Source organism: Corythoichthys intestinalis, chromosome 6 (assembly GCF_030265065.1).
Source record: "Corythoichthys intestinalis isolate RoL2023-P3 chromosome 6, ASM3026506v1, whole genome shotgun sequence".
Taxonomy (NCBI): domain Eukaryota; kingdom Metazoa; phylum Chordata; class Actinopteri; order Syngnathiformes; family Syngnathidae; genus Corythoichthys; species Corythoichthys intestinalis.
Window position 1 is genome coordinate 41,974,850 of NC_080400.1, and position 20,262 is coordinate 41,995,111.

At 41.0% G+C, this 20,262-nt stretch overlaps 1 protein-coding gene across 1 annotated transcript in view; it reads left to right on the forward strand.

Annotated features, from left to right (window-relative positions):
- The first annotated feature begins 1,841 nt into the window (after nt 1-1,841).
- sorl1 (sortilin-related receptor, L(DLR class) A repeats containing) overlaps nt 1,842-20,262 on the forward strand; it is a 96,753-nt gene continuing 78,332 nt past the window's right edge. Inside the window, exon 1 of the mRNA XM_057839623.1 lies at nt 1,842-2,217. Within this exon, the coding sequence (XP_057695606.1) occupies nt 1,897-2,217 (321 nt within the window). The 5' untranslated portion in view covers nt 1,842-1,896. The remainder of the gene's footprint in view (nt 2,218-20,262) is intronic.

Below are 20,262 nucleotides of genomic sequence, written 5' to 3' on the forward strand. Positions count from 1 at the left end.
GCTCTTGTTTCATTGTCTTTAACGGTGCTAGACGTCCAATCCATTTTTACTGGGGGAATGTTTGTTCATTTGCCCCTCTAAAAATTAGCTGTTTTTACATTGACCACACAGTAACATTAACATGTCAAAGTACCACTTACAACACTGAATTTGAGGAAACCGGTAAACAGACGATCGAATGACAGTTATAGAATGGTGTGACACTGCAGCCTTCTCCGTGCAATTCCAGCTCATTTTGTAGACATAATGACAAAATCATTTCAGCAACTTGTGGCACATATGGTCATGCTTTGGTTTTGTAATACGTAGTAACAAATGACGGCTAAGTTTTTACACCATAAACTCACTACCTGCCACAGCAATAAACATCCAATCCGTTTGTCGTCATCAGTGTAACCGAAACGTGATCAATTAATGCCAGCAATCCAAGTCCAATGGCAGTGAATGAGTTAAGACATGTGCTTGTTTTATAAAAATTTTCAAATGTTGACATCCATTCAAATATGAAAGAAACAGGCATGACTCCATTGTTTATTTAGTACGATGACTGAATGTTTTTAGAAAGGATATGGCTAGTTGTCTGTACGTAGTACAAACAACATTGTAAGTAGGTAAACTGTTGAGAAAATACTTGTTTCCGCACCCAAAATTTGTTCGTAACCATAATTTTTAAAATCAAATAATTGACCATTGTAATAGTTGGGAAACATGTTGTATTTCTTGAGAAGGTATATATTTATTTTAATTAGACAAGGTTTAGCTTTCTTTAACTTTTAAAAATATGACATTGTGTACATGGATAGCTGTGGACTGCTTAAAAAACTTTTAGTCATACATTCTTCTTTTCCTTTCTTATTTCTTCTAAATGTTAAATGTAGACCACGTCATTTGTTGGTGGTTATTCATTCATTGAAGAATGAATATAGTCAAAAGGATAATATGCAGGTCACCCTGCAAGTTTTTTGAGGAACTGCACATGCCTCACCTTCTAATAAACAAGCAGGGTAGGGTGGGGCAAATCAAACTGTGATGCCTAAGCAGCGGTGTGTCTCCACGCATAACTTGACTTGACAACTTGTCTGGGCTAAGATCCTCCTATTGTCAGGTGACGGCCTGGTTAAACTTCCAGGCTACACGTTAGCTGGATTGAAATTAACAAAAGAATGACTGAAGAAAGTCAGTTACCAGAACAGAAAAAAAAAAACTTATTTTCAAAATACAAATGTTTAAAATGTTTATTACGAGAAGAGCCAAGACAGGAATTTGGAAGGCTAGTAATAAAGCAGGGAACCAAATACAAACTAGAAAATGCAATTTCTCTGGATATTGCACGGGTATACTTTGCTCTCCAATACTGTATGTCACCTCCTGTAGATTTTTGGCCATTCATTCATTCATTCATTCATTTTCCATGCTGCTTTTCCTCACGAGAGTGATTTTTGGCCAGTCCCTCTTAATTTTTGGGCATTTCTAGTGCCCCTTCCATGATAACTTATTGGCTGCCATTTACAGCATAAGATGTCCAATCCATTTTAACTGGGAGCAGGTGTATTAACATTCAGTCATTCGCACCTCACAGTCATTGATGTTTTTGTTTCTTTTATGTTTTGAGTTTTCAAAAAGCAACACCCATGGATGTCAGAGGTTTGATCAGGTGGAATGATTACAAAAAAGTGAATTATGTAAAGAAAACATTTAAGAGCGGTATCTTTGTAAGTTCAACTTGTATTTGTAAAAAGTTGTGCCATTTTTTTCAATAACTGATTTGGTTTATAACACATTCCCTCAGTAAATGTAATTCCCACCGTTCCTGAATGCAACATCGGGCCCATTGCAGCCTGTAGAAGGAGCTCTTGGCGCTCGCTTACCTAACCTGAAAACCAAACATACACAAACATGGCGTTAACACACGCAGGCAGGATGCTGTGTCCTCTTCGGTGTTCGCTTTACATCATTACCCTATGGCTTGTAGGGGTTCATTCGTCGACACTTTATCTACACAATGAGGACCGCTACGTAGCACCGCAACAAAGAGGATATTTTACAGTAAACGCAAATCAGGATTTACCAGACGCAGATGGAGGGGGCAACGCGGCTCCAGATCCACGACTGGCCGCTCTTGGTGCTGCTGAAGGCGTATTGAACCACGGCGCCCTTCTGCCAAGGCGAAGCCGCCGGAGCACTTCTGAATCTGCCATGCCGAAGGTGTACGGCCAGGTATTGAGATGCATCCTTGTCTTTCTTTTTGAGTAAAACCCCCGAACGCTACCTTCAGTGATCATTAGTAAACAAGCTTTGAAGAAACCACACAAGCTCACTGTTGTTGGTTTTAAGTCACACTCTACACTAAATGCACGACATATAGAAGTAGCCGTAAATGTGGTCTGAGTCGACGAGGGACAGCATAATGAAAGATCCCAGCCGAAGACACTGTGATCACCTGGTGTTTTTGTAACGTCACCGTGCTCAAATGGCTGTCAAATCTTACCTGCTTTACCTTGTAATCTTGATAGCAAGCTAGCTCCAAAGCAGATTTGCAACAGCTGGGTCATTTTCTGACAAAAGTCAATTGTGATGAGTTGATGAGATGACTTAAAACTCTTTTGAATGTGTGCTTAGTTAATGTGGCTTTCACAAATACTCGCGCAAGCAGATACGGAAGACTTCTGATAATAAAGGAAGTCATTGAATATGGTTTTACACGGAACTGTCAGAGTAGCCTGAATACAGGGAAAAAAACGTGTCTCTTCACTATTTGTGGAAGTTGACTGTCCCGTTACATCATTGTTGAACATTTTTTAATGTCTAGGTGCATGTATGTTAAGGCATTGTGACGGCAAGTGAAATGGATTAATGTAGATATATGTCGCACTCAAAATAGAATCCAACGCTAATTTCTTCCATCCATCCATCCATCCATCCATCCATCCATCCATCCATCCATCCATCCATCCATCCATCCATCCATCCATCCATCCATCATTAACCTGATAACACATTGGCGATTTACAGCTGAAATTACATTGCAATGGCGCCATGTTTTACTTCATGGCATTTCAGGGAAACATTTAAATGTACAAGGGAGACTAGGTGAAAACTTGCTTTTAAAGATACACGATAATATCGGTCACAGATAATTATCGGCCGATAATGGCAATTATGACGTCACACAGATAATCCAGATATTAAAAAAATTCAACCAATAATGCAATCCGATAATTATATACTTGATTTAGCCTCCAAATGTGCGCAACCGAAGAATTCAGCACGCCGCCTCCTCAACCCCTCCCCTCTCTGAAGCCCCTGAGGGAGGAGGGGTTGAGGAGGCGGAGTTACACGACAGAAGCAGTTGTATATTATAGCGGCTGTTACTAAAAAACGACGCTCTCGCCATCTGCAAAACATGCACCGCAGAAGTTCCACGAGGCGGAAAGAAAGCGTCCTCATTCAACACCGCTAACCCAGCAGCCATTTAAAACTGCATCACAAAGATTTTTGGAACGAATACGAGGCTGCTGCTAGCTGGAATGCTAAAGCTATTGTAAACACAAGCTAAACTATGGGGCTTGTGACGATACAGAGTTGGGTTGTTTATGAATGCAGCCCAAGGCGGGTGGTATACTCGCATCTAAAGCTAAACACCGGCACAACTCGACACCGATAGTCGACAAGTAGCCGTCTTCCGACGGAGCCCGCCGCTCTGGCCGGTCCGGCAGGCCGCTATGGCGAGGCTGGCCCAGCCCGGTTCCCCGGCGGCGGGACCGCTGGCGAACACCCCGGTTTCTCAAGCGTTCCCCCACGGCGTGCGGGTCACGAGGCGTGCGCCTCCGTCCGGAGCAGAGCCATGCCCCGAATATGCCGCGGCGAACCGGCCGGGGCGGGCGGATTATCCGGTACGAACGTAGCTGCCGCCGCCGACACAGGAGACAATTTTTTTTTTTTTTTACCGAAATGACCCAAGAGCCAAAACCCCGGATTAAAAAAATAATGCAGTTTATACGACCGCCATTCTTCATGAAGAACACGCTAATAGCATCATTTTCACCACGGACATTTGGTTCAAGTAAGCAAGCTTATCATGACGGCACAGTGGTTAGATGATAACTTAAGCATGCAGAAAACGAAGTCAGCCAGTCAATAATGCATTCATTATGTAAAATGACAAGCGATCAGATGACTTTGTAACGCTGCATTTATTTTTGGCTTAACAAAACTCAGACACAAAACAACACGCTCCAACTCTGTCCAAATAGTACTGCCGTGTATCAGTTTAGCTGCTGTAAAGCAAATGTTGTGAGTGCCGCAAACGTTGCCGCTGCAGAATGGGTACATGACATCTCGGTCTTTTGAGTTAATCATTTTCACAGTGTGCAACAACGCATATAACATTAGCAATCACTTTTCAAATTATTTAACCTATTTGTCTGCTCAATTACAGTCACGGTAGATAATCAAAACTTATTGGCACTTATTAACACTTATCAATTTAAATATGCACATTCCTGTTGTAATGAACTAACAATAATATTCTGTAGCCACAAATATTATTCAAAATCTTTCCTTCTTCCAAGTTTTTATTTTTATTTTTTTTTAGGATTAAGTATAATAATTTATTGTTTAAAATAAGGCTGTTAAGATTATTTTCAAGTATTTTTTCTTCCAAGAAATCTGAGAGAAATACACTTGAAGCGCCGGCAGATAATTTCACTTATTTCCAATAGATTTACACTTAAAACTGAGGTGTGTTTTGCAGTGTAGTAATATTATATATGTTGGGAATGGCTTACTTTTAACGGACGCATGCATGCACGTTATAATGGATGCTGCCTGTAACTGAGTGATAGATTTACTCTTTTTCAAAAGACTGGAAAATAAATTTGATGAAAACAGGCAGTGACCCGGCATTTGCGCTTCTGTGCGCACGTTATTTTTTTTGAGCGAGAGGGGAAGAGAGATAGTTTGTTGCTCCTCATCTTTCAGATGTCCAGCTGTAGTTTCAAGTCATGTCAATTGAAAAATGTCCTGACTGTGTTGCTAAGACCCGTGTGAGTCTACAAGAGGTGAGTACACGAACCCTCTTGTTCTGTTTAGCCTTTATTGTTGTTGTTTTTGAGGTGTTAACAGTTGGCGCCGAGCGCTAAGCTAGTTAGCTAATTCGCTAACGTATATTTCATATGTAGAATGTGTAAAACCATCATTAAGTACAGCGGTAACACTACAAACATGCGAAATAGTACAGAAATCTGTGAAAACAAAGTATATTGGTTAAAAGAAGACTTATTTCTAAAGACACTTTGTTTCCAGAAAATGTGGAATTCATTCCACCTGTGTAAATTTTATTGTATTGGTGAGTGAAATAAGTCCTCCCTTTAAAATGGTTAATGTTTTTGCACTTTCTTGTAAAAATAAATAAATAAAAAAAGCAGCTTAAGGGCAGATTTTTGTTATATGGACATGCTTCCATCGTTCCTGTTGAATCATTAGGATATTTTAAATAAATAATGGACACAAATTTGTTTGTCTACTATATTAATTAGTAATGTACGATATATCGATAACTGTGATAATCGTGATCATCGTCAATATCGTGATCATCGTTCAAGAATCGAATCGTTGCCCTCTGAATCGTAATCGAATCGAATCGTGGGGTGTCTAAGATGGCACACCCCTAATAATAGTGTATTTGAGATTTATCCAAGGAATTTATCTTAAACAGAATATGTGAGGCTTACGTTTTATACACAGGTCTTTATTCACAGAACACTCAGGCAGGTCATGACTTCAGCAACTATGTACTGTGACTTTACATAGTTGGTGAATTAAGTACCGTGACTTTACGTAGTTGGTGAATTCATCACCTGCATGAGTGTTCTGTAAAACATAGATTCAAATAAAGTGAGCCTGATTTGTTCTATCATCTTGGATTTCTTTTACACGTGATATCATCATTTTTGCATGAGTGTGAACTAAGGGTGTCACGGTACATGTATTCGTATTGAACCATTTCGGTACTTGGTGCACGGTTCGGAACAGAGGCGTACCGAACGAGTTTCTAAAGTAATGTAACTAGAGATGTCCGGTCGAGAGGCCGATCGATCGGGTCCGATCACGTCATTTTCAAAGTATCGGAATCGGCAAAAAAATATCGGCCATGCCTTTTTTATATATATATATATATATATATATATATTAAATAAATCGTTTAAATTGTATTTAACGTTACAGACATAATATGTTACACTCATCCTGAGCCTTTAGTTTAGGTTTAGCGTAGGGTTATCATAAATATCCCGAAAACGGCGGCATTTACTTGATTGATAAAACGTTAAAGTATTTAAAGCTATTAATATTTGCGCTGTACAACCCTTTCACTCGTTGTCGCTCTTAATCTGTTGTGACGCCATTTTTCCCAATGAAGAGAGATAAAATTCAGCATTAATTGAGCAGAGTGAACTTTGGCAGCCTTTGAAACCGCCTCTCATTTGATTAAAACCTTGCAATCTGTCTCCCTATGATTAGTAGTGTCATGGGAATCAATGTGGGGAAGCAAGACAGCAGTAAATCATTGTCTTCACACCATAAATTGTTAGCATGACTCACAGTCATGGTTTTACTTCCCATCATGGTTCCACTTTCCCATCATGCCTTGGGGCATGCTGCAGTATCTGAACTGAAAGCTCAACAAATACACTAGATGGCAGTATTTAGTCACAATACACAAAGTCCCAAGTCTTTCTATCCGTGGATCCCTCTCCCAGAAAGAATGTTAATAATGTAAATGCCATCTTGAGGATTTATTGTCATAATAAACAAATACAGTACTTATGTACTGTATGTTGAATGTATATATTCGTCCGAGTTTTATTCATTTTTTTCTTAATGCATTGCCAAAATGTATGATCGGGAAAAATTATCGGGAATGATCGGAACTGAATCGGGAGCCAAAAAAAGCAATTAGATCGGGAAATATCTGGATCGGCAGATACTCAAACTAAAACGATCGGGATCAGATCGGGAGCAAAAAAACATGATCGGAACAACCCTAAATGTAACCCTTACTTTTCGAGGCTGCGAATCGATCGGGTTAGAGTTTCTTTGTGTAGATTATATTTACTCCGTCTTCTCGACTATAAGGAGGACCAACACGGTAGGACAGTAAGAAACATCAACGGCGCGAGAACGCAGTGAAACGCGGCCGTTAAATACAGTCAGCCAATGCACACCAGCCGCAGTGCGGCCGCGTGTTAGACGCGTCCCAGAAGCGGCTCGACGCGATGCATGCGAAAAGAACGGCAGAGTTTATTATTTGACGCGAGACGCGGCCCTCCTGCGTCAATACTACTAGCTAGCAGACCGGGCAGACCGGAAGTCACTCATGTAAAAATACAGTGGATCCGGTCGATTTTCAAACTAATATGCAATCGCAACCCACTTTTTGAGTCCATCAGATCTCTTGAGTGGTAGATCGGGGCACAGTTGACTTGTCTTTGTTGATTTACAGTTGTTTTCTTTGCTATAATAATAACCAACAAGGCCCCGTGTTCAATAAAAACCCTCCTACCACAACAAAACAAGTAGGAACTAATATTCACATAGGAACTAAAGTTATACAACATAAAATATACAATATAAATGAATGCTACATCACATTTGTAAAATACAAACACATAACAAAATAAATAATAGCCCATTTAAATAAAATAAATTGAAATGAGCTACAACACCTGTAATTAAATAATAAGAATAATACACAGATCCTGCTTACACAATTAAATTTATTAATTTCTGTGTGGCGCTTTAACTTGAGAAAATCCACCAATAAAGCTTTTGAAAACCGTTCATAAGAAAAAAAAATCAATTCATTGAGGCATTTCATTTTTAAAATACATGTTAAAATCTTTGTCATTGGGACTGCTTTTCTCTTTAGCACGGGAATTCTTTTTTCTTCTTCCTTTCAGAAAGAAAGCTGACCAATACGCTGGGCCTGAAAGGCAAATTGTTGTTGGATTATTATCTTTAAATACCCGCTACTTTTTGAGCAGAATTCTAGCTTTGTATAGGCTACTGTTCCTATTGTTGAAAGCACAAAAGTGTGTAATAAACAACTAGCACATTTATATTTTGCATTTTGTTTTCTTACTGTACCGAAAATGAACCGAACCGTGACCTCAAAAACGAGGTACGTACCAAACCGAGATTTTTATGTACCGTTACACCCCTAGTGTGAACATTTGTGGTGGGGAAAAAAGCAAAAGGCAAACTTTTCAACAGGAGTCACATGAATCACCATTGTTGATATCTCACGTGTGTTGCAAACCTGCACAAAACATAACCCGCAAGAAGCAAGTAGTGATGCACGATAATACATTTTCCAACCGATACCGATAACCGATAATTTCCTCCTCATTCCAACTGATAACCGATAATGTCAAGCCGATAATTCTATTAACTCATTTGCTCCCAGAAACGTATAAAGACGTTCTATTTTTAAATGCTTAACTGTCCCACAAACGTATTTATACGTCTTTTGCGGTTTTTGTACAAGAAGCATCTAGAGCTTCCGATCTATCGCCGAAACAAAAAACAAGCCTCAAAACCCATTTTAAAGCAATAAAACTGGCCACTGGAGGGCAGTAGCGCATTTGTTAAAACCCACAACCCAATTCAAACAGTACAACTTTATTAGGGAAGTTAGCAGAGCCCCTCCGCAGCTTGCTGCTCAGGTCCACCGCACGCTTGAGTGTTCTGCACGGAAACGCGCACGGCCAAACCAGTTCACCCCCAGGAACATAAGTTCCCCAGGCGAACGAGACATGGGTCACCAAAAAACAAGACAAAAAAAAAATCCATCTTTACGAGACAGTCGGCAATGAGGGAAAAGTTTAACCGCTGTCGCAGCCACCAAACGTCATCTCTCAGTTAGGTAAGTGTGAATAAATTGTTACTTTGCTATCAAAAGCTCTATTTGGCTGGTTGTTCATGTTATTTTTTAAAAGGAAAACATTATTCAGATGTTTGGGATGTCACTGAAGCAATAAATAGCCGTGTTAAAGTCAAAATAATGTATGAAATTTTTGCGTTTACAAAAAGCTAATTTTCTCCGTTTTTTCATCAGAAATTGGAAAAATGCTCAAACTAAGCTATTTTCTAATGCTGATTTCTAAAGAATGGAAAAACATATGAACTTACTTTTTTTTCTGCTGAAAGAAGAGAGTCTAATCTTTCTTTTGGTGGGTTCCATGTTTATATAGCAATAGAACAGAATTTTTTGTGGGCCGTGCAAAATCAGTCAAAATCCAGTAAAATGGCCGGGAGCGAAGGGCCTTGCTCCAGTGAAAATGGCTGGGAGTGAATGAGTTAAAGGTGTCCGGGCGGCAGACGTGTCTTGAATTTCGTTCAGCTACGAGCGGCTGTCATAAAGTTATGAGGGAAAATCATTGTTTTCGAGCCTTTATGAATCGTAATTGAATTGTCACATGTCGAATCGCAATGCATGTAATAATCGATTTTTTGGAAGTCCTCTAACTACCGGTACTATGTATGCATATTTATGTAAATATGAGCATGTACGGCACTCGTGTAATCACATTTAAAAATATGCGAGTATTTTTGGACTTTTTTTGTCCAAAAAGTTCCCAACCCCTGTTCTAGTGTATTGTATATTAGTATTAGAGATAGACCGATTATCGGCTGGGCCTCAAAGCGCTTCACACTATATCCTCATTTACCTACTGGGGACGCAGCACCAGGAGCAATATGGGGTTTGGTATTTTGCTCAAGGATACGTAGACGAAGTCATCAGGGTGGAGATTCAAACCCACAACCTCTGGGTTGGGGAAGGACTACTCTACTACTGAACCACATCACCCCCTATTTTTATTATTAGCTCTTATTTTCTATTTATATGATTCAATAAATATGCCTTTAGGCATTTCAATGAAGTTCAGTGTTTGTATTATTCCATTTTTTTAACGCCAATTTTTACACTTTTACTGCAAATGAATACCGGCTCCAAAAATTGGTTATTCAATTCAATTCAATTCAATTCAATTCAATTTTATTTGTATAGCCCACAATCACAACAGAGGTCTCAAATGGCTTTACAGAGGCAATATGATACACAATTAGAAATGAAGCAACAAAGATGAATAGATACAGTTCAAGTCCTGGGTATCCCCTATCCTAAGACCCTCCATGCCGGCAAGGAAAAACTCCAAAAACTCCAGAGTCAATTGGGAGAAAAATGAGAAACCTTGGGGAGTACCACAGTCAGGAGAGATCCACTCCCAGGACAGATAGACAGGAACCCCAGAACGGCTAATGGGAATTAGCAAGCGAAATTGTAGTCCGTAAAAATACAGTGGAGTAAAGGAGCAAGAAGAGGTCCCTCTGGTCAGATGAGACGGGGGTAGCAGCGAGGACGTTATCGGCCTCTCTAACTACTAATAATCGGTACTGGTCCTGAAAAACCCATATTGGTCGTTCTCTAATTAGTATTGTGTGTTAGTATTGTATAATGAGTATTGTAAATTCTGTATCTAGAAGATGATCAGTTTACAATGACTTATGAGCAGTGTTGCGGACATATAGGGAAGCTTCGTTTTCTGGTTTGTAACTAGTTATTTATAAAACATTTCCTTACAATGACCTATATTCTTAAAAAAACAAAAATAATCACCACCAAAACCTGGTATTTTTGCTTATTTCCCAAATACACACTTATAGTTGTTTAAGTATGAATAATCTATTAATAAAGTCAACTACGTACACCAGTTTGGCATGTTTCTAGTAAGGAAGTTGTGACAGTGACACAACAGGTCTGGGAACAGGTTGACTCAAGATCACATGAATATTTTTAATGCACTACATTGTTTCCTCTAAACTATAAAGAACAACCTATAAAATGTACTCAACCGAAATGAGGTAACAATTTACACACAGTTTGATTGTGTAAAGTTTGGCAATTTTTTATTATTGCAGGTAAGGTTTGCTTTACCCTAAAGTTATTGCACATAAAATGATAAACATTTGATTGTCAACTGTTTTTTGAGTGACCATTTGCTCATTAAATTTAACATTTAACAAATTCTTTGCCCAAAATAAATTATGCAAAGACTTTTTCCTCATAGTATGCGTTCAAGTACAGTTTTAACTGATCAGTAAACAATACCAGTGCATCAAGCATCTTTCAGTTTGAGATACAAGTAAGGCGGAAATGCTTTTCAACAGATGTTTGAGCCCCACACTTGTGCTATGTTGCAGCATGTTAAAGGCAAGGCAAGGCAAGGCAAATTTATTTATACAGCACAATTCAACACAAGGCAATTCAAAGTGCTTTACATCACATGAAGATCATAAAAATCACATTTAAATCAACACAACGTAAAAACCAAGACAAAGATCGCATTTAATCACAGAATAAAAATTTAAAAAAATAAAACAAAAATAAAAATAAAACAAATACTACTACTAATAATAATAATTGAAATCAGCAATGGAGATAAGCACAAGAGGAATAGAAAGCAGGTAGAGTGAAATATATAGACAGTTTTGGATACGCAGTGCTAAACAAAAGCGTTTTTAGCCCTGATTTAAAAGAGCTAACAGTTTGAGCATACTTCAGACGTTCGGGTAACTTGTTCCAGAGGTGAGGAGCATAATAACTAAATGCTGCCTCACCCTGCTTGGTTCTTGTTCTTGGAACATGCAGAAGACCGGTTCCAGACGACCTTAGGGGTCTAGAGGTCTCATAGGAATCTAACAAGTCAAGCATGTATTTTGGTTCAAGGTCATTAAGTGTTTTGTAGACGAGCAGTAGTATTTTATAGTCTATCCTTTGACTCACTGGAAGCCAGTGTAGCGATTTCAAAACCGGTGTAATGTGGTCCAGCTTCCTTGTATTTGTGAGGACTCTGGCTGCAGCATTCTGTACTAGCTGCAGCTTCCTGACTGATTTTTTATCAAGACCCGTAAATATACCGTTGCAATAGTCCAATCTGCTGAAAATGAATGCATGCATAAGTTTTTCCATGTCTTGTTGAGTCAGAAGCCCCTTAATTCTGGTTATATTTTTTAGGTGGTAATAAACTAAAGTGCAAAATAGTTCCATCAAATTAGTGTGCAAATTTAACAAATAAATGTACATGAAATACATTATAAGCAGAAAAGACCTCCTACATCTTCTCTGGCTGGGCATCCGCCCTGCGCTCCGTCGCGGGTCGCTGGCTGGGCGCCGGTGTATCAGCGGGGTGTCGCCTGCACCGGCGGGGGACCCTGCCTTGCCTGGGGCTTGGTGGCCCGCTGGGGGTCCCGTGGCGTGCCGTGCCGGTTGGGGGGCTGTGGCTGTGGCTCGTGGCCCGGGTGGGCGGGCGGGGGTGGGTGTAGGCGTGGGGTTGGTGATGCGTCCCCTCCTGCCATCCCTGAAGGCCGGTTGATGGGCGCGCGGGTGGCCCGGGGGACCACCCTGGGTCCCGGGGGGGGGGGACGGTGGCTCCTTTGCTGGGCGGCGGGAGGAGGGATGGGCTGCGCATGGCCCCCCAACCCCCCCGCCCGCCCTCCCTCCCCGGGCTGGCTGGGTGGGGGCCGTGGCCCTGGGTTGGCGCCCGCACGGTTTCTCCGCCCGTCTGCGTGGCTGTCGCGCGCCCGGTGGGGCTTGCGTGCTGCTGGATGTGGTAGGGCATGCTCGGGTTGGGGGTTCCGGTGCCGGGATTGGCGATGCGGCGGCGTAGGGTTGGTCGCCAACGGGCTTACACTCATAAGAGATTCACATGATTACTGGGTTCTAGATCACAGAACTGATTTGTGTACACTCTACCCCTTTCAATCACTTAGCTTATAGTCTTATAGACACCCCCACCCCCATTCTCCTCTTTCACTGGCCAATTGGCCCCCACATGGTGTAAACCGGAAATACATCTCGCTGACGATAGCACCAGCATATTAATAACTAGTTTAGATGTTCAATGTATTTCTTGTTGTTGTTTGTGTATGTGTTTCTTTTCTTTCTTCTCTTGTATTTCTTTTCTTCTGTCCCCCCATAATCCCTTCCTGTTCGCTGCTTCGTCATAATAAAAAGGTATTTTGAAGGCTCACAATGGGAGTATGTCAGACTCTCCATGTGAAACATTAAAACTGTTCAGAATCCGGGCACTTAGACTTCCATTCTCTGTGTCAAACAGCTGAACAGGACAGGTTTAAAAGACCTCCTACAGGAGGGGTCCCCAACTCCAGTCCTGGAAGGCACCTATCTAGTTTGGTTTCCATGTCTCTGTTCTCCAACACATCTGAATCAAATAATCAGGATCATTATCAGGCTTTTGCTGGCTGATGAGTTGATCCTAAATACGTATTGATTAATCCGAATGACGGTGGCCTCTAGTGGTTGCCGCCATTACTGTTAGTGTTTACTGACCTCAGTATCAGCCCAGCTTAGATGTAAACAGTAATGTTAGCTGCTGCTGGCAGTGTGCTGTGGCACACCATAGCAATATCAGTCGTTTTGCTCGAGTTACTCAATAAATACCTGTTTAAAACTCTCTTCCGTCTTGTTGCTTTCCATCACAGGCAACTTGCTCAATGAAACTGTTGTGCATCATTATATGTGGGTCCCGCAGGAACACCATGTTTGGGGGGGGCACGTGTCAGTCATTTATACTGAAGGGCAAAACATTTGACAATACTATACGCCGTAGCTGATAAGTTAATTAGAAAATAAGGTTAAGAGATCAAATTAAACTACATTACTACCAGCAACTCACGTTGCTATGCTCTGAAGAACAGCTAGCTTTTAGCTAGATATCAGGAATGGCTGTCGAAAGCAAGGAATAAAAGAAAAAGGAAGAGAAAAATCTTTTTACTACAGGGGCTTCTGCTAACACGCAGAATACCAGGCTTGGTAATGTTTTCGCATTGTCAATTTGAAAAGAAACAGTAAATTCAAACTGCTACTAAACAATGCCATCCAAGTCGGAGTGTCCCGCCAAATGAAATGGTCCTCCTGTCAAAGAAGACTCATTGGGGCATGCGCAGCCTTGAGCGCACACCTAATGTTTTTGGGTAGATATTTTTGTATTATTATATTATATTATATTATATTATATTATATTTATAAGTTTTTACTGATTAAAATTACGGTAGTAAAGAAAGTGAGATTTACCAATTTAATACTGCTCACTTTCTCACCTCAATATATTTTAAGTATAATTTATACAATTCATATGGATCATAATTGCGACCAACAAAAATAGTTTTTTATAGTGTAGGATTTTTTTTTTCCAGCAGGCAGTGCAGAAATAAATTTAAATACTTATCAAACCCAGTCCCTCTGTGCAAAGGCTTTTTAGGATAAATAACAGTGAGTGGTTCCTTGATGAACCAGCTAGCAGAGGAATCATTTCATTGTCCAGAATGTGTGAAACATATGCTGTTTTCTTATGCTGACCACAGTCTTCTTGTGTGTGATCAATGCACACACCACAAACAGGATAAATACCCTCTGGAGATTTTGGTCATGATCAGGTTTCATCACTGTGACAGATGCTAGTAACGTGGGGTTTTATTAAGCTCTATGGTGTTGCGTTTTATCTCTCTGCTGAGTTGTATAATTAAGACTGGATTTTCTAGGAAGTTGTTGGACCTTTTAATTAAAGCAATGTTTTATTCTACATTCAATTCTTTCAAGTTGTTCATCATCAAGTAGGTGTTGACAGTGATACTTATTGTGTAGAAGACCACAGTTTTCAGCAGCACTCTTTGCCTGGTCCTCTTTATATTTCACCTTACATCCTGTGCTTTTTAGGAAAAGCATGCCTTTTACAAATGGGAGAGGTGCTGAGAGGTATCACAGCTGCTTCCTGCTTTTTATCCTTCCTTATACTGTAACTGTACTATTACTGCGTCTGAGGAGAGGAAAGCAGTGCACCATTAACACTGTGTATAGTGAAGATGGTGTACTGCTGACCTTGACTCGGGGCGTCGTGAGTCGGTGGGGAGAATACTTCGAAGCCCTCCTCAATTCCACCGACACGCCTTCCTTTGAGGAAGCAGAGTCTGGGGACTCTGAGGTAGGCTCTTCGATCTCTGGGGTTCAAGTCACTGAGGCGGTTGGTAAGCTCCTCGGTGGCAAGGCCCCGGGAGTAGATGAGATCCGCCCGGAGTTCCTAAAGGCTCTGGATGCTGTAGGGCTGTCATGGCTGACACGCCTCTACAACATCGCGTGGACATCGGGGACAGTGGCTCTGGATTGGCAGACCGGGGTGGTGGTCCCCCTTTTTAAGAAGGGGGACCGGACGGTGTGTTCCAATTATAGAGGGATCACACTCCTCAGTCTTCTCCAAGTCGTCACACTCCTCCAAGTCTATTCAGGGGTGCTGGAGAGGAGGGTTCGTCGGGAAGTCGAATCTCTGATTCAGGAGGAGCAGTGTAGTTTTCGTCCCGGCCGTGGAACAGTGGACCAGCTCTACACCCTCGGCAGGGTCCTCGAGGGTGCATGGGAGTTCGCCCAACCAGTCGACATGTGTTTTGTGGATTTGGAGAAGGCGTTCGACCGTGTGCCTAGGGGAGTCCTGTGGAGGGTGCTCCGGGAATACGGGGTGCCGAGCCCCTTGGTAAGGGCTGTTCGGTCCCTGTACGACCGGTATCAGAGTCTGGTCCGCATTGCCCTGCAGTAAGTCGAATTCGTTCCCAATGAGGATTGGACTCCGCCAAGGCTGCCCTTTGTCACCGATTCTGTTCATAATTTTTATGGACAGAATTTCTAGGTGCAGCCGAAGCGTTGAGGGTGTCCGGTTTGGTGGTCTCAGCATTGCATCTCTGCTTTTTGCAGATGATGTGGTGCTGTTGGCTTCATCAAGCCGTGACCTCCAACTCTCACTGGGGCGGTTCGCAGCCGAGTGTGAAGCGGTTGGGATGAAGATCAGCACCTCCAAATCCGAGACCATGGTCCTCAACCGGAAAAGGGTGGCATGCCCTCTCCGGGTCGGGGATGAGATCCTGCCCCAAGTGGAGGAGTTCAAGTATCTTGGCGTCTTGTTCACGAGTGAGGGTAGGAGGGAGCGGGAGATTGACAGGCGGATCGGTGCAGCGTCTGCAGTTATGCGGACTCTGCACCGGTCCATTGTGGTGAAGAAGGAGCTGAGCCAAAAGGCGAAGCTCTCGATTTACCGGTCGATCTACGTTCCTACACTCACCTATGGTCACGAGCTGTGGGTCGTGACCGAAAGAACAAGATCCCGGATACAAGCGGCCGAAATGAGTTTCCTTCGCAGGGTGTCCGGGCTCTCCCTTAGAGATAGGGTGAGAAGCTCGGTCATCCGGGAGGGGCTTGGTGTCGAGCCGCTACTCCTCCGCCTTGAGAGGAGCCAGTTGAGGTGGCCCGGGCATCTGGTTCGGATGCCTCCTGGACGCCTCCCTGGAGAGGTGTTCCGGGCATGTCCCACCGTCGGGAGGCCCCGGGGTCCACCCGGGACACGCTGGGGAGACTATGTCGCTCGGCTGGCTTGGGAACGCCTTGGAATCCCGCCGGAGGAGCTGGCCTAAGTGGCTGGGGAGAGGGAAGTCTGGGCTTCCCTGCTAAAGCTGCTGCCCCCGCGACCCGACCCCGGACTAAGCGGAAGATAATGGATGGATGGATATACTATTGCTTGTTATTGCTAGTCATATTGATTGTTCAACGATAGCCAATGATAACCCTCAAGTCATTGGGTAAAGTTAACAACGAAGTCAGTAACACATCATTATGGATCTGTACGTAAATAAGGTGGTAGTAATCGTGCAGCATCTCAGTGGACGCCATTGTATGGGCTGTATTGGTTGTATTGTACAAGATGGAAATAAAGCCCACATAAGCTGTAGGTTTTTGTTTGAGCGTAGTTTTGTAGAGTTGGACGATAAACTCTGGTATTTTATTTTGTATTCGCATTCAATTCTCTTTTGAAAGCGCAGTCTTGGCGCCAGTGGATGTGCAGGTAAAAATAAGCTCTATTGTAAGCATAAACACTTGTATCTTTGTTTTACATCTCTTAAAATTCTGCAACACATTAAATGTTTGTTGTCTGATTACTCGATTAATCTAACTTATTGATCGATAGATGAATCCGTTACTTAAATAAACAATAGCTGCAGCTCTACAAATGCAAATAAATGAGACTTGGGAGTAAAAGCGGGTTTGTATGCAAATGTCACTTTTTTTAGCTTTTAATCACGCTGTATGATCATTCGCTGGTTAAATACACAGTCTGAATGGTTTTCTGAACCATTCACCTACAGGCACCAACAATACATGTAATTTACCCCAATTCTCTCCAATAACTTTACAGTTTGTGGTGCTCCCAAACATGATGAAAAAGGAAACCCTGTCCTTCTGGACAGTTGATACAGGTGTCTGGGATATTGGAAGAAAAAACGGTTCAATTTTACAGATGTAATGTATTTTTATGTTCTCGTCAACATTTAATACTGCAATAAACTCATTTTTTGTATTGATAGTTTGTTTCTGGGTTTAAAAGCATGCCTTATCCAATTTCCCCTCTGTTATTACCTCGTCAAGTTCAGAATTCTATGCTTCCAATCTGTAAGTGGACGTTTCATCATCACCTGCTACCAAGACTGAATAGCATTAAGAAATGTGACCATTGTCTTTCAAGTGTGACTTTGTCAGATGTTCTATACTAAGAAGTTTTGAACAAGTGACTGACAGGTGTGAGTTTTTGTCCACTTTTGTCCTATTACAGTATATCACATTATTATTAAATAATACCTGTACAAATTACACTGAAAGAAACAATTGCAATGCAGCAGCATTTCCGACTGAAACCGTGCGAGAACTAGAAAAAAAGGGCCCAACCTACTTTGACGAGGAGTAAAAGTATAATAAACCAATGTTTGCAGAAGACTGTATAAACAAAAGTAACCCGTTTACTGCAGCATTTGCTACACACCCTTTAGTAGGAAATATAACACGGCATTGCTTAAAAATTGCTGCCTAAAAATCTCATGGAAAAAGTTTTATGGGCTGATAATGTGAACACCAACATTCACCTAATAAAAGGCTTTGAGTAAAGCTTTGAGTAAAAAAAAATCTATGAACCTGATCCCAAATATGTGCTATTTGGGCTCATTGATACTGCATCAGAATCAAGGCTCGAATAGTATTTTCTTCATTTTGAAAATCATTTTTACGGATTAATATAATTTTGTCTGAACCTTCACTCTTCAGAAGAGAAATTACATTATTGAGATATAGGGTTTATAGGCCGAGGCCCTAACAGATATTGTTTTACTCTTGCTTTATTTTTGTTTAGTTTACTGTAGTTTTTCCCTCTACTTCAGTTATTTGCTGTATTTCTCTCCAGGTTCCATTCTTTTTTCCACCAAGCAAGATACTGTTTGAAGAAATATTTTGTTTCCTACAGATAATGACAAAATGTTTTTTTTTCTCTTTAACAAATGTTCCTTTTTGCCAAGACATATATGTAAATACCTCCTCAATTCACTAAGCTTTTATGTTCAACACTTATACATCATAAACTGATTATTCAAAGCAGTGTTTCTACCAAGTGGTCTGGTACGAGCAGGGTAGTGTAGGATGATCCATACTACAAACTAAGGGAGTTGCAAAAAATCGATTATGAGATGCATCGCGATTCGACACGTTACGATTCGATTACGATTCATAAAGGTTCAAAAACGATGATTTTCTCTAATAACTTTATGACAGCCACTCGTAGCGGAACGAAATTCAAGACATGTCTGCCGCCCGGACACCTTTAACGGACGCACGCACAACGGTATAATGGATGCTGCCGGTTAGTGAGCGAGAGATTTACTCCTTTTCAAAAGACTGGAAAATAAATTTGTGGATGAGACCGGCAGTGATCCTGCAGTTGCGCTTCTGTGCGCAAGTTATTTTTTAGAGCGAGAGGGGAAGAGAGATAGTTCGTACCGCCATGTCTTTCAGATGTCCAGCAGTAGTTTCAAGTCATGTCAACTGAAAAAATGTCCTGAGTGTGTTGCTAAGACCCATGTGCGTCTATAAGAGGTGAGTACACGTACCCTCTTGTACTGTTTAGCCTTTCGTGTTGTGTTTTTGAGATGTTAAATTACCTAATTTGCTAACGTGTATTTCATATGCAGAACGTGTAAAACCATGATTAAATACAGCGGTAACACTAAGAACATGCAAAATAGTACAGAAATCTGTGAAAACAAAGTATGTTGGTTAAAAGAAGTCTTACTTTTAAAGACACTTTGTTTCCAGAAAATGTCATTCCACCTGTGTAAATGTTATTGTATTGTTGAGAGAAAAAAGTACTACATTTAAAATGGTTGATGTTTTTGCACTTTCATGTAAAAAAAAAAAACAAATCAGATTAAGGGCAGCTTTTTGTTATATGTGCATGTTTCCATCGTTCCTGTTGAATCATTAGGATATTTTAAATAAATAATGGACATAAATTTGTTTGGCTACCTTATTAATTAGTAATGTACGATGCATCGATAATCGTGATAACTGTGATCATTGTCAATACCATGATCATCTTTCAATAATTGAATCGTGGCAACCTCAATTGTCATCGAATCAAATCGTAGGGTGCCCAAGATGGCACACTCCTACAACCTAGACATGACAGCAACAAAGGTACCAGGAGCCATTTCTTCAAAACCAGTTTAACAAGCAGGGTCACATAGAGAAACAATGGTTTGAATGTACTATTGTATCATTCATTGTATACACCCAAATAATATGCTACTGTAAATATCCAGTCTTCATTTTTCAGCTGTTTCTTTTTTTATGAATATTTATGTAATACAATTGTTTTTACAACTAATAATGTACTCTCTATATCCTTTAAATCCAGCACTATACGGATGGCAAGACGTAAAATGTTTAAAAAAAAAAAAAAAAAAAATCAAACACACATTGATGTGCGGAGGCATTTGGAGTACTCAACATTGTCTCAAGGCAGGCTACGTGTTTGCGTTGACCATTCTGGCATAAAGAACAAAAACAAGCCGAGAACAAAGTTTGATTCTAGACCATTGATACACTGCATGGGAACTGTCATTGGTTGGAGAATACACTGAGCTATAACATTTCCTTCAATGATGAGACGTTTACTTTGTCCAATATTTGAGATGCTGCCCCTCACCTGCGGTTAGTGGAAGCTCAATGCAAGAGTGGCATCAAAACTAAAAATATAGACACAGCACATTCAATGGGGCAAATAAGTATTTATTGCCAACAAAGGGTACATAACAAAGTAT